This window comes from Hyperoodon ampullatus (genome assembly GCF_949752795.1).
Source record: "Hyperoodon ampullatus genome assembly, chromosome: 9".
NCBI classification, from domain to species: domain Eukaryota; kingdom Metazoa; phylum Chordata; class Mammalia; order Artiodactyla; family Ziphiidae; genus Hyperoodon; species Hyperoodon ampullatus.
This window is the reverse complement of record NC_136922.1, coordinates 102,399,873-102,412,940: the sequence shown is the minus strand read 5'-3', so window position 1 is coordinate 102,412,940 and position 13,068 is coordinate 102,399,873. Positions and strand designations below refer to the sequence as shown.

Here is a 13,068-nt window from a genome sequence, read left to right as displayed (position 1 = left end):
CAGCCATGCACACAAAGAACTGGCACCGCAGCCCTGCAGCTCCTGTCTTCCTAGCAGCACTGCCTAGGCCTCCAGAGGCAAGAGGCTATGGCAGGAGCTGATGACCCTCAGAATGTCTGATTTGACAGAGGAATTTCTACCTTCCCTGAAGCAGACAACTTTTTCAAATGGGTGGGGACCATCCATGGCACAGCTGGCCAGTATATGAAGACCTAAGGTATATGCTCTCCCTGGAGTTTCCCAGTGGCTATCTGTCCACCACGGTGATGGTCCTCACACCCTGCTACCACCCCATCGGGGACACACAGGGTAACATCTGTCTGAACATCCTGAAGGACAAGTGGTCCATCCTGTACGATGTCAGGACCATTCTGCTCTCCATGCAGAGCCTGCTAGGAGAACCCGACACCCATAGACCTTTGAACATATGCTGGCAACCTCTGGAAAAACCCCACAGCCTTTAAAAAATACCTGCAAGAAACCTACTCAAAGCAGGTCTCCAGCCAAGAACCCTGACCCAGCTGTCTGGCTGCTGTCCTTGTATTGTCTTTTTTATATTTTCCTTAGATGGTCTGTCCTTTCCTTGATTTCTGTATAGGACTATGTATCTGAAACTGTGCTGTTGAGATAGGTTGGGACCTGGGACGCTTTACCAGAGTGCTTGCACTTGGACCTGGACAAACAGCTACTGCAGCAACAGCATACAAAGAAACTATAAGGAAGTAACAATAACTGCACGCATGTGCAGTCGAAGTCGGGGCAATTAGGAACAGTACGATACACTTCTGAGTAGGGTACTGGCATGATCCCTGCACACAGCATCACCAAGGGGGAGGGCAGACCACCTAAGCCACCCCTCCAGCCCGACCCACTGATCTGCCTTTACCCTCACCGCATGTAAGGGACCAGCCTGCCTCCCTCGGAGAGTGAGCAAGGGCACCTGTTTCTTGTTCTCACTCCCTCCTGCTGTAGCATGAGTCCCAATAAAACTTTGCCTGAATTTCTTATCTGGCTTCTTATCAGTTTCTATTGATTAAAGTGTCCAAGGACCTGGGTTGGTAACAGTGTCATCTTTGTTTTGTGTCTGGTTTTTTTGTTGTTGTTTTTGTTTTGTTTTGTTGTTTTTTGAGATGATTTTTTTAAATTTTATTTATTTTTTATACAGCAGGTTCTCATTAGTTATCTATTTTATACATATTAGTGTATATATGTCAATCCCAATCTCCCAATTCATTGTTTCTGCTTTTTAATTTTAAGTCTCTGGTTGAGCCCTTGTGATGAATATATTAAATCAATACATTTTGGATTTGGGAAAAAAAAAAAGTCAACTGGGCCAACTATCACCTTTTCATCCAAAGCACAGAGCCCCCTAGTGCTGGGGTGAAGAAATGCAGCAGGAATCAAAGGTCATAATGGCATTTCCCAAACCACCTCCAGAGCTGGTCTAACATCCAGACCATGTGAGACTCAGAGACTAGCCTGAGTCTGCCAGAAACAGATCTTCTCTGGTCAACTTAGAGCATGGAAACAGGGGGCACAAAGCAGACTGCACATGGGCACAGGGAGACCCAGGAACACAAGAGAGGGGATGTGGAGCCTGCTTCCTGATCTGAGGCAAAGAAACCGTTGCAGAAACTCAGCCTCTGTTCACCCGTGCTGAATAGAAACGTGGAGACAGGGTTTTGGGTGACGTAGAAAAGAGTAGCTTTTATTGCTTTGCCAGGCAAAGGGGGCCACAGTGGGCTAATGCCCTCAAGACTCAAGACTGTGTGACCCACCCTGGAGGGGGTAGTGAGGAGTTATAGTGTTCAAGGAGCAGGGTGTGATCAGCTCATAGACAATTCTTCGAATTGGTTGGCATCAAGGTGAAGTTTCAAGCATCGTCAGCCTTCTGGTTCCAACCAGTCTGGGGTCCATGTGCTTGTGGTCAGCAGTTTTCATCTGGTGGGTCAGCTTCCTGTACAAACAACTTAGGAATGTGTGTCAGGCCTTTATCTATGTCTTTTAGGGAACTGGGAGTTCTGTGATTCTGCAGTGTGGCAGAATTATAGTCTAAATTGTTGCCAGTTCCCCAGCCCAACAGCTATTTTCTCTACATCTTCACATTTCCCAAACATTCACTCTTGAGTCCGCATTTTGCTTCAAAAGACGAGGACTTTTTTTTTTTTTTTTTTTCGGTATGTGGGCCTCTCACTGTTGAGGCCTCTTCCGTTGCGGAACACAGGCTCTGGACGCACAGGCTCAGCGGCCATGGCTCACGGGCCCAGCCGCTCCGCAGCATGTGGGATCTTCCCGGACCGGGGCACGAACCCGTGTCCCCTGCATCGGCAGGCGGACTCTCAACCACTGCGCCACCAGGGAAGCCCAGACGAGGACTTTTGTACACGGTTTCAAAACACTAGCCCAATGTCTGGATCAGTGGATGTCAGGTTTTCCCCCAAGTTCTTCCCCCTAAATTACTCCTCATTCTATGAGAAGGAGTGAATACTCTTCCCAGGGAGTGGAATTTAAATATGTATTTCTCTCCTTTGGAAACTGAGGTGCAAGCAATTCTCTCTGAAAAGACTAGGGGGTTCTTGGAAAGCTGTTCTTTGAACAGTCCCTCTCAGAACCCAGCTGCCATGCTATGAGAAGCTCAAACTGTATGAAAAGACCACACGTATGTGGGCCCTAGGGTTACATCCCCAGCATCACTGACCAGCCATGTGAGTGATGCATCTTGTACATTGCAGCTCCATTGAGATCCCAGATAACTGCAACTCCAGCCAACATCACATGGAGCAGAACCATCCAGCCAGCCCTGTCAATCCACAGATTCTTGAAAGACAATAAAATGTTGGAAATGTTATAAATAAATTATGACTATATTAGATTATAAATTACATATAAATTTAATTGGCAAAAAAGATCAATGCTGGGCTTCCCTGGTGGCGCAGTGGTTGAGAGTCTGCCTGCCGATGCAGGGGATGCGGGTTCATGCCCCGGTCTGGGAAGATCCCACATGCCGCGGAGCGGCTGTGCCCGTGAGCCACGGCCGTTGAGGCTGCATGCCCGGAGCCTGTGCTCTGCAACGGGAGAGGCCACAACAGTGAGAGGCCCGTGTATCGCAAAAAAAAAAAAAAAAAAAAAGTGTCTACAGCCAATAAAAACTCAGAGCTATAGAATGTAAAAACTACTGCTGTGCTGATAATAGCTAGCACAGATGTTGACAAAACAATAGTTTCCAACTGTGGATAACAAACATCCTTCTACACCACAACAAACGAAGCAAGTACAGTAAAGCAACCACCAAAAAATGACCCCATTTATGATGTGTTTGGCCTTCTAGCCAAACTCTTGTCAAAGCAAAAATTTGCTTGTTGCCACTTGCTATGTGATTGTAAATTTCACTTTGGAACTGGTTTTGTAATGCAGTTTATTGAAAGCTTTCATACAGCCATATTAGTACTATATGGGTTTGGAAATCAAGGAGACAAAGGGAGGTGTGAGGTGTAAAAAAAGATATTTTCAAACCAGTGGCCTCTAATTTTACAGACTTTGGTTGGTGCCCGGATGAAGAGGGGCACAATGTAACTGCATTCTACCAGCTTTGTTTTGCAGAGGCACAACCTGTAATCAAATGCAGAAATACAGCCGCTTTCTTAGCAAAAATTTTCTTAGTATTTCCAGTGGAATCAGTAATTTACAAAGCAGTTCTAAGTGAAGTACCCAGTGAAGAACCCAGTGAAGAGCCAAGATTGGAATGACTTTTAGAAATCCAGCTCTAAGAAACAAACAAGCACTCTTCTCAAGCTGCATGAGAAACCACCCCAGAATATGAAACCACAAAGGCAAAATAACAAGCCATTATCATAAACAGCCCCTACAAAATAAAGAAGAATGAGGCCAAAAGCTGCAAAACAGGAAGCACATCACAAAATATCTTCTCTCAGTCAACATCATGAGACCCTGAGATAAAGGGGGGGAAAGTCAGGAACCTAGAGAAGAAACTGAAGGTGTTAGGGACCAGGGTTCTTGACCTTCCCCAATCAATAGAAATTGACCAGAGGCCAGACGAGAAATTCAGGCAAGGCTTTATCAGGGCCCCTGCTGCAGCAGCGCGGCGGAGAACACACAGCAGGTTCCCTTGCTTGCTCGCTCCCTGAGGGGGGCAAGCTTGTTTCTTATATGGGATGAGGGTAGGAACGTGTCTGGGGGTCGGGCCAGAGGGGTGGCTTAGATGTTTTGCCCACCCCTGTGGTGGCGTTGAGTGCTTGGGGCATGCACAGTGGCTTGCTTTTGCTCCCAACACCCTGTTTTTGCTCCAGGCTCTTCAAAAGTGGCAGTTGTGGGTTTTGGTTTTTAGTTTTTTTGGTCTCTTTGTATCCTTTGGGGCCAGAATTTGCCCCAACTGCGCATGCACGCAGTTATTTTTAGTCCCATATAGTTTCTTTGTATTTTGTAGCTTGAGGAGAGGTGTGTCCAGGTGCAATGTTTGCAGCATTGTAGCAAAGGGTCTCAGGTCCCAGCAGAAGGTCTCAGGTCCCAGCCTGTCTCAAAAGCAATCAAGGGGCTTCCCTGGTGGCGCAGTGGTTGAGAGTCCGCCTGCCGATGCAGGGCACACGGGTTCGTGCCCCGGTCTGGGAAGATCCCACATGCCGCGGAGCGGTTGGGCCCCCGTACAGCAAAAAAACAAAAAACAAAAAACCAACAGTTGGAGAAAATTCGAAAAGAGACAGACCTTCTCCAGGAGCTAGAAGATGTAGAATTGAGTCTTTTAAATATTCATAGAAAACAAGTTGGATACCAGAAATAAATACAAATATATCTTCTTGTTAAACCTGATGGAGTACCTCAAATATTCTTTGGCCCACATTTGATGTTTATCTTAGTTTATTTAATATTCTGAATACTCGGGAAATGTGTCAATGTTTGTTCAATTGATTTTTCCAACCTTTCAATATAATGTGGGAAGGATGAGGAGTAAGGTTTTTTTGTTTGTTTGTTTAACTAAAGCCTGATGAACTAAAAGAGAGATGTCATTATCTACTAAGTGACAGAATCTCACACACAGGAGTTAAAACGTCTTAAATTTTTGTTTTTTTCAAGAGAGGAGACCAAGGAAAAGAGAGTGATCAAAAAGGGAGAAGAATTCTGTGTGCTGACTCTTGTACTCTGCAGAACCTCTGGTAAAGTTTCTAAAACTGAAAAAAGAAAGGAAAGGCTGAATAAGAATAATTGTGTGTGAATGCTGGTTTTTTAAAAAAACAGTAAAAACACTGCATTAGAGTCATAGGCTGAAATAGAAACAATGCAAAATTTCATAGGAATGAGGAAACAGAGAAAAAGCTGAAGAAGAAGTAAAGAGAACTCTTGGAAATAGTGGGGAGGACTTTGAACTCTTACATTTGTGTAATTATAGCTTGGACCAAATTTCACCAGTTCATCAAGGAATGGGGGATCTCAGCTGGCATCTGAATGACAAATTATAAATTGAGGGCTTTGGATGTATTAAATATCAGGATATAATTTAACAAGGAGGCTTCTGTCACCAAGGATTTTAGAATATACTTGGGGATACACACAAGAAATAGCAAGCACTGATCTGGCTGTGCATAGAACATGACAGAATCAAACAGGGGCACATGAGTCAGCCTTGGGTGGATCAGGAAACTTTCCTTAAGAAAGAGATGAGATTTAAGATGAATCCTTAAACCTCCATGATGAATTGGGGTAGTCATCCACAGCGTGTGTGTATGTCTGGGGAGATGGGGGAACTGGGAGAAGTGCGGGAGCTGCTGTAGGAAGCAATTTAGGGAGAAGGGCAGGACGCTCGGGTCTGACTATAGGAGTGAGAATAGTGGAGATCTAGATGGATGCCCCCACATGAAGAGCTTTGCTTTAAATACCAAGGAGTCTGGAATTTGTGAGGGCAGTTTGAGAAGCATAAAAGGATAATCAGCAGAATATCATGACTATATTTCTTCCCGGTTTATCGAGTGTTTTTATCATTAAATGGGTGTTGGATTTTGTCAAACTTTTCTTCTGCATCTATTGAGATGATCATGTGACTTTTGTCCTTCATTCTACTAATAAGGTAAAACACATTGATTGATATTTATATATTGAACCAACCTGGCATTCCTGGGATAAATCCAAGTACATACTTCTTTTTATAAGTTGCTGTATTCTATTTGCTAGTATTTTGTTGAGGGTTCTTATGTCTATGTTCGTAAGGGATATTGGTCTGTAATTTCCTTTTCTTGTAATATCTTTGTCTGGGTAATACTGACCTCATGGAAAAATTGTGAAGTCCTTCCTCCTCTCTTATTTTGTTAAAGTGTTTGAGAAGTATTGGTGTTAATTCTTCTTTAAATGTTTAGTAGAATTCACCAGTGAAGCCATCTGGTTTTTCTTTGGGGGCAGTTATTTTAATTGCTAATTTAATCTCTTACTTACAGGTTATAGGTATATTCAGATTTTATTTCAACTTGTGTCACTTTCAGTAGTTTGTGTCTTTCTAGGAATTTGCCCATTTCACCCAAGTTATCTAATACGTTGGCATACAGTTGTTCTTAGTTTTTCCTTATGTTCTTTTCATTTCTGTAAGGTCAGTAGCACTGTATTCTCATTCATTACTGATTTTAGTAATTTTAGCCTTCTATTTATTGATTGGACTAACTAAAGATTTGTTGATTTTGTTGATTTTTTTCCAAAGGACCAAGTTGTAGTTTCGTTCATTTTCTTTATTGCTTTTCTATTGCCTGTTTCATTTATTTCTACTCTGTTCTTTATTATATCCTTTCTTCCACTTGCTTTATGTTTAGTGGCTCTTTCTCTGATTTCTTAAGGTGGAAGATTACTTTATTGATTTTTTAATAAAGGCATTTACAGCTTTATATTTCCCTCTAAGCATCATTGTGTTAGCTGCATCTCCTAAGTTTTGGTATGTTTTCATTTTCATTCATCTCAAAATATTTTCTAAATTCCCTTGTGATTTCTTCTTTGGCCTATTGGTTATTTGGGAATGTGTTGTTTAATTTCTACATATTTGTGTCAATAAGAATTCAACCTATTTTTTTTTTTTTTTTTTTTGCGGTACGCAGGCCTCTCACTGTTGTGGCCTCTCCCATTGCAGAGCACAGGCCCCGGACGCGCAGGCTCAGCGGCCATGGCTCACAGGCCTAGCCACTCTGTGGCATGTGGGATCTTCCCAGACCGGGGCATGAACCCGGTCCCCTGCATCGGCAGGCAGACTCTCAACCACTGCGCCACCAGGGAAGCCCTCAACCTATTTTTTAATTGGATGGTTTGATTGTGGGTTTTTTTATATTGAGTTGTATGATTTCTTTATGTATTTTGGGCACATCATTTACAAATATCTTCTCCCATTAAGTAGGTTGTCTTGTTGTTTTGTCGATGGTTTCCTTAGCTGTGCAAAATTTTTAAGTTTAATTAGGCCCCGTTAGTTTATTTTTGCTTTGTTTCCCTTGCCTGAGGAGACAGATTCAAAAAACTATTACTAAGACTATGTCAGAGTGTTCTGCCTATGTTTTCTTCTACAATTTTTATGGTTTCCAGTATTACATTTAGATACTTAATCCATTTTGAGTTTGTTTTCATATACAGTTTGAGGAAATGTTCTAATTTCATTCTTTTACATGTAACTGTGCAGTTTTCCCAATGCCACTTATTGAAGAGACTGCCTTTTCCTCATTGGATATTCTTGCCTCTTTTGTTATGGATTAATTGACCATATGTGCGTGGGTTTATTTTTTGGCCCTCTCATCTGTTCCATTGATCTATGTGTCTGTTTTTGTGCCAGTACCATACTGTTTTGGTTACTGTGGCTTTGTAGTATAGTCTGAAGTCAGGAAACGTGATACCTCCAGCTTTGTTCTTTTTTCTCAGGATCTTATCTTGTAGGGTAGCTCTGCAAGTAATAAATTCTTTCCATTTCTCTTTATCTGGGGATGTTTTAAATTTCTTCTTAATTTTTGAAGAACAGTTTTGCTAGATAAAGAATGTGGGGTCGATAGTCTTTTCTTTCAGCACTTTGAATATACCATCCTATGGGCCACTGGCTTCTATGGTTTCTGATGAGAAATCAGATGTTAATCTTGTTGAGGATCCCTTGTAGGTTATGAGTCACTTCTCTCTTGCTGTTTTTAAGATTCTTTGTCTTTGTCTTTTGTAGTTTGATTATAATGGGTGTGGGTCTCTTTGAACTTATCCTAATTAAAGTTCACTGAGTTTCTTAGATGTGTACATTAATGGTTTTCATCAAATTTTGGAAGTTCACAGCCATTATTTCTTCAAATATTCTTCCTGCCTGTTTCTTCTCTCCTCTGGCAATGTACATCACATTGCTCAGCCCACACATTCCCCACCTCATGCAGGTCCAGTGTCACCTGCTCAATCATGGGTAGTACTCTGGGATTTGTTCCTGCCTTCAAGCTGAAGAGGCACAGAATGTCTTCTAGACTTTATTCTTCCCATGTACCTGGCTCTAATACTGCTCTAATACTGCTTACATCTGTTTGTCCTTGCTGTAATGACATGCTCAGAGTAGAAGATTCCTGAACTGGCAGAGGCCTAGTGAAGTGACTGTCACCCAGTTTAAAGGTCTTCAGGCATCAAAGATGCAAAAACTTCACCAGAGTCAAGGTATTTAAACATTTTCATTTCCTCTCCATGGAAGCATGCTCTTCCCCCAAGTCAGAAAAATAGGAATCAGAAGGAGGACGTGAATTCACAATATAATTCATCTTTATTATTTCACTCAACTGAATATATTTATACACACTTACCAGAATTTGTCATATTAAGGGTTATGCAGAGTACAAAAGTATTAATGGTGACAGTCCATGCTCTTATAAATGGGTTAATCTTGAGGTAACCTGATACTTTGAAATTTTAAAAAAGCAGATGATGACATAGATCATGTCCTCAAAGCATGTGTAAAGTGGTTAATATTGAAAACATCTACCTTACATCTAACTGGGAGAAGACTCCATAATTCTTATATGTCACCCACACCAGGCAGCTTTCAATATAACCTGCTCAGCCGTGAGTAGGACACCACCATCTTGGAACCATAAGAAGCAACCTTAAGTATGGAGGCTGCATGCCGACGAGTGTGGGCAGAAAGGCAGAAAGAAGCTGGAACGTTGATGCCACACTGGTCCCAGACTGCCTACTCCTGCACTTCTTAATGTTAAGACACTATAAACCCCTAATGTGCTTAAGCCATTATTATTTGACCTCTTTGAGTTTTAACCTAATTCCTAAACCTCAGGGACAAGGTGGGTGGGAGAGAGAGGGAAAAAGAAAGAGAAAGAGAGAGAGAAGTATAAAGGAGTTTTCAATAACTTTTTCTAGAGGAAATCTAGAATTTTACTTAGAATTTTAAATTTTTGCAAGATCGTCTCATCTTGGCAATTTTACCATGCTTCTCATTTTGGTTCTAGTCTATTGCACTGTGAATGATTGGCAGTAAAATCTTTTGATGCTTCACAGACTCCTGTTCATTTCCTCAGGGGCAGCAAAGGGAGGTAGACTGGGCCCCACTTTCCATTCCAGCTTGGACTGGGGACAGAAGGAAGGAGTAGCCATCGTGGGAAGAAAGGAAGGCCCTGAGTGCCACCCCAGTGGAGGTGGAGAGCTCAGGGCACCTGGCAAGCAGTGCTGGGCATCAGAGAGGCCCACAGGAGTCCAGCTTCTCCATTCTGCCACACCCAGGAGTTGACTGGACACTGTCTTGCCTTCATGTATCTGAATCCTCTGGTTCTTGTGTGACTCTCTGTATTCTGACCTCAGGCCGGCCTTGGCCTCAGTCCCAGTGTCTGTTCTGACTCCGATCTGCCTACACAGATGAAGTGATTCTTGTGATTTGATTCTGATCTGTAATATCAGCCTAATCTCTGAAGCCTTTGCCCAGATTTCCACACCTTATTTTTTCTTTCTCCTTTATTATCCCCTACTACCTGCCCCAGCCTGACAATTTATTTACCTACAAAGAGCTGAAGCACCACACTGTGATATGCATTTACCTCTCAAGCCCTCAAAGCCATGGACCCTCTTCCCATCCCACCAGTCCTACCATGCCCCCCCCATGCTTGTAGCCTGAGGGTATCTCTAATTTAAAGAGACCCCAGGCATTTCAGCTTGCTATAGCAATTTACCTTTTAAATTATTTAGTAATGTGGGGCTTCCTACAATAACTTACCCTTTAAGTTATTTAGTAATTTTATGGTAATGTACTTTTTAAATTATTTAGTAATTTTGGGGGCTGAAAATTTTTCATTATTTTGCCTACATTCCCCCATGGATGGGGATATTCATGCTGTCCACGGCACTTTATCAGGTTTCTAACCTCTGACAAAAGCTCTCTTGCCTGCTCTTCCCTGGCTTGGCCAGTTTCTTTGTTATTAAAAGCACAATATCTCCCCTTACATTTTCCAATTATGTCCCTAAGATATCTGTTATCTGTGTTTTTCACATAATTTTCAAGCTTCCCAGTCTCTAAGTCTTCCTTCCGGGTAAACAGCACAATCATGTATTTCATAACTTCCTCTCCAAAGATGGTCTTTAATTCCGCCACTGCCTTTTTGTCCTCTTGCGTGATCCGTCCTAGCTGTAATACCAGGACCAGAACCGTACTCCCTTCTTTATAGTAGGACAAACAGCGTTTGACCTCCTCATCGAGCTGGGATGGACCCCCTTCAGCTCCGGACACCAGGAAGGGCAGGGGAGTGTCCACAACCACAACATCCTGGCCATCCCACACCCTCCAGCCACTCTGGCATGTCTTGGTGACCAGCTGTGCTCCCAGCTGGGAGTGGAACTCCGGCCTCCCGAGGATGGTGTTCCCACTGGCACTCTTCCCATTTCCACTCCTCCCCACGAGGATAATGCACAGGGATTCTGCGGAAGAGAAAGCAGGAAAGATTCGTGACCACGGGCTGATCTGGCTACAACTTTCATCTCAAGACTATTGCCATGAATTACAGCAGAGGATGCTCAGAAAGTTCCATCCCCAAGCACTGGAACAGCCTGTCAAAATTACACAGTCTGTAAACTCAGAAGCAGGACATGGACCACAGTCTCTGCTCAGCGCTCATCCGTTGACACAGCACTGTACCCATCTCTGAATTTACTCTGCTTCCTTCTTCTGGTAGCTTCTCTGACTTCCTGATACCCTGTGAGTGCCAGTGGCACTCTTCACCTGCTTAGCCGGGTCCAGTCCATATACCTCATCTCTGTCTTCTGTTCCTGCTCTGACTATGCCTTCCTACTGCCATTTAATGCTAACTGTAGAAAAATCTCCTTGATGTATTTGAAAAATTATTCCATAGAATTGACTTTTCTTGAAAAAACAACTACATGCGTCATTAATGGATTACCAGTTCCTTCAGCTGGATTGTGCTAAAATTCATTTCTCGTTAAAACCACATTAATCTTTTTTTATTGAAGTACCGTTGATTTACAGTGTTTCAGGTGTGCAGCAAGATGATTCAGTTATACATATATACATATATATCTAAAAACCACATTACTCTTAATTGTGTCTAATTGTATCTTTCATCAATGAGTCAAAAGGCACTCCCTGGTTATAATAATGAATATCCACTAACACTGTTCTGTGGGGGGTCAATAGTGGAGAATAAATTTCCCTATAAATGAGATGATAGATGCACAAAGATCTTACAATATGTATTACTGGGGTTTTCCTTATGACTTTGCACTTGTACTGTGATCTCTCTCTTCCATTCAGGTCTCACAGTTCTCGACTGTGAGTTTTTACCAAGTTACTGATATCTGCCTCAAAACAAAGAGAGAGGAAAGCCCATCCCACGTTCTTCCTTCTGGGAGAAATTATTCAATTGCTTATCCTGAACCCACAATCTCACAGTTAAACATACAGGATTAAAAAATAGATTAAGTCCCTCTTCCATGCCCTCAGAGGGTGTGGTTCTCACCCCCTCTGCAATCTGGTCTAAACTCCCCATCCCACATCTCCATCAAGACCATGCCCCTTTGTCCTCTCACAAGTAGATGCTCAGTTCTACCTCCTTGCTTCAGGTTGCTAGTGTACTCTCTGGAGCTTTGTACTCAGCCATCCAAACTCTACCCAGTCTCCAAAGCCTGTTTCAAATCGTGCTTCCTCCACGCAGCCCCTCCTGACTTTCCCACATGTCTGTGCTTTTAGGAGGCTTTAGGTTACTAACCTCTGACAAAAGCTCTCTTGCCTGTGCTTCCCTGGCTTGGCCAGTTTCTTTGTTATTAAAAGCACAATATCTCCCCTTACATTTTTCAATTATGTCCCTAAGATATCTGTTATCTGTGTTTTTGATATAATTTTCAAGCTTCCCAGTCTCTAAGTCTTGCTTCCAGGTAAACAGCACAATCGAGTATGTCATAACTTGAAATTCTCAATGGGGAGCCAGCACGTGGCTCCTCATTAAGTATGTGAAAGGGCACAACAAACAGATATGCTCCTTTTGGTCTGATGTTCTTCCTAGGTGAGGGTCTTTGAAGCAGAAGAGAATGGGATGAGTAGAATGGGAAGAATCTCAGCTCAGGTCAATAGAATTTGTAGCACTGAGTGGACTGCAAGAGGACTTCTGCTTAAGCAGTAGGTAAGGTAGTGTGGCTGGACTAATAAAGTCCACCTAGTGCCATGTGGGGCATGACCATCATGAGCATTCAGTCTCCCTGTCCTTGTCCGGTCAAAACAGCCCCCCTTCTCCAACAGAGGGAAGAGTAAAGAACCAAGAGAGTAAACAAAGAGGTCAAGAAAGGCGGAGGGCAGGGAGGAAAGGAAGAGGCGGGGTGTGGGGGAAGGAGAGGAGACAGGAGGAAGAAGGGAAGGGAAACACCAATGAACCGGGACCATCTCAGCACCAGCACTGAGTGCTAAGCCCTGGGCAACAGATGCGCTGTGGGGAAGACAAGAGACTGGAAAAGGCCGACTCCTTCCCTCAAGAGGCTCACCATCCAGTTGAAGAGCTGGGAGAAAAGTCAGGAGAAAATGAAAGACCAGGTCCGGACTGTGCATGCACAGGCACGTACATTTAGTAAGATTTG

The 13,068-nt window shown here is 43.0% G+C and overlaps 1 protein-coding gene and 1 pseudogene across 2 annotated transcripts in view; one reads left to right on the top strand and one right to left on the bottom strand.

Annotated features, from left to right (window-relative positions):
* The first annotated feature begins 100 nt into the window (after nucleotides 1-100).
* On the top strand, nucleotides 101-516 carry LOC307058518 (ubiquitin-conjugating enzyme E2 C-like; annotated as a pseudogene). The gene has a single exon. The product of its transcript is annotated as a ubiquitin-conjugating enzyme E2 C-like (transcript).
* A 9,712-nt stretch (nucleotides 517-10,228) lies between these two features.
* Nucleotides 10,229-13,068, bottom strand: part of GIMAP8 (GTPase, IMAP family member 8) — a gene marked incomplete at both ends in the record, with an annotated part of 7,167 nt that continues 4,327 nt past the window's right edge. Inside the window, one exon of the mRNA XM_079711877.1 lies at nucleotides 10,229-10,905. Within this exon, the coding sequence (XP_079568003.1) occupies nucleotides 10,229-10,905 (677 nt within the window). The remainder of the gene's footprint in view (nucleotides 10,906-13,068) is intronic.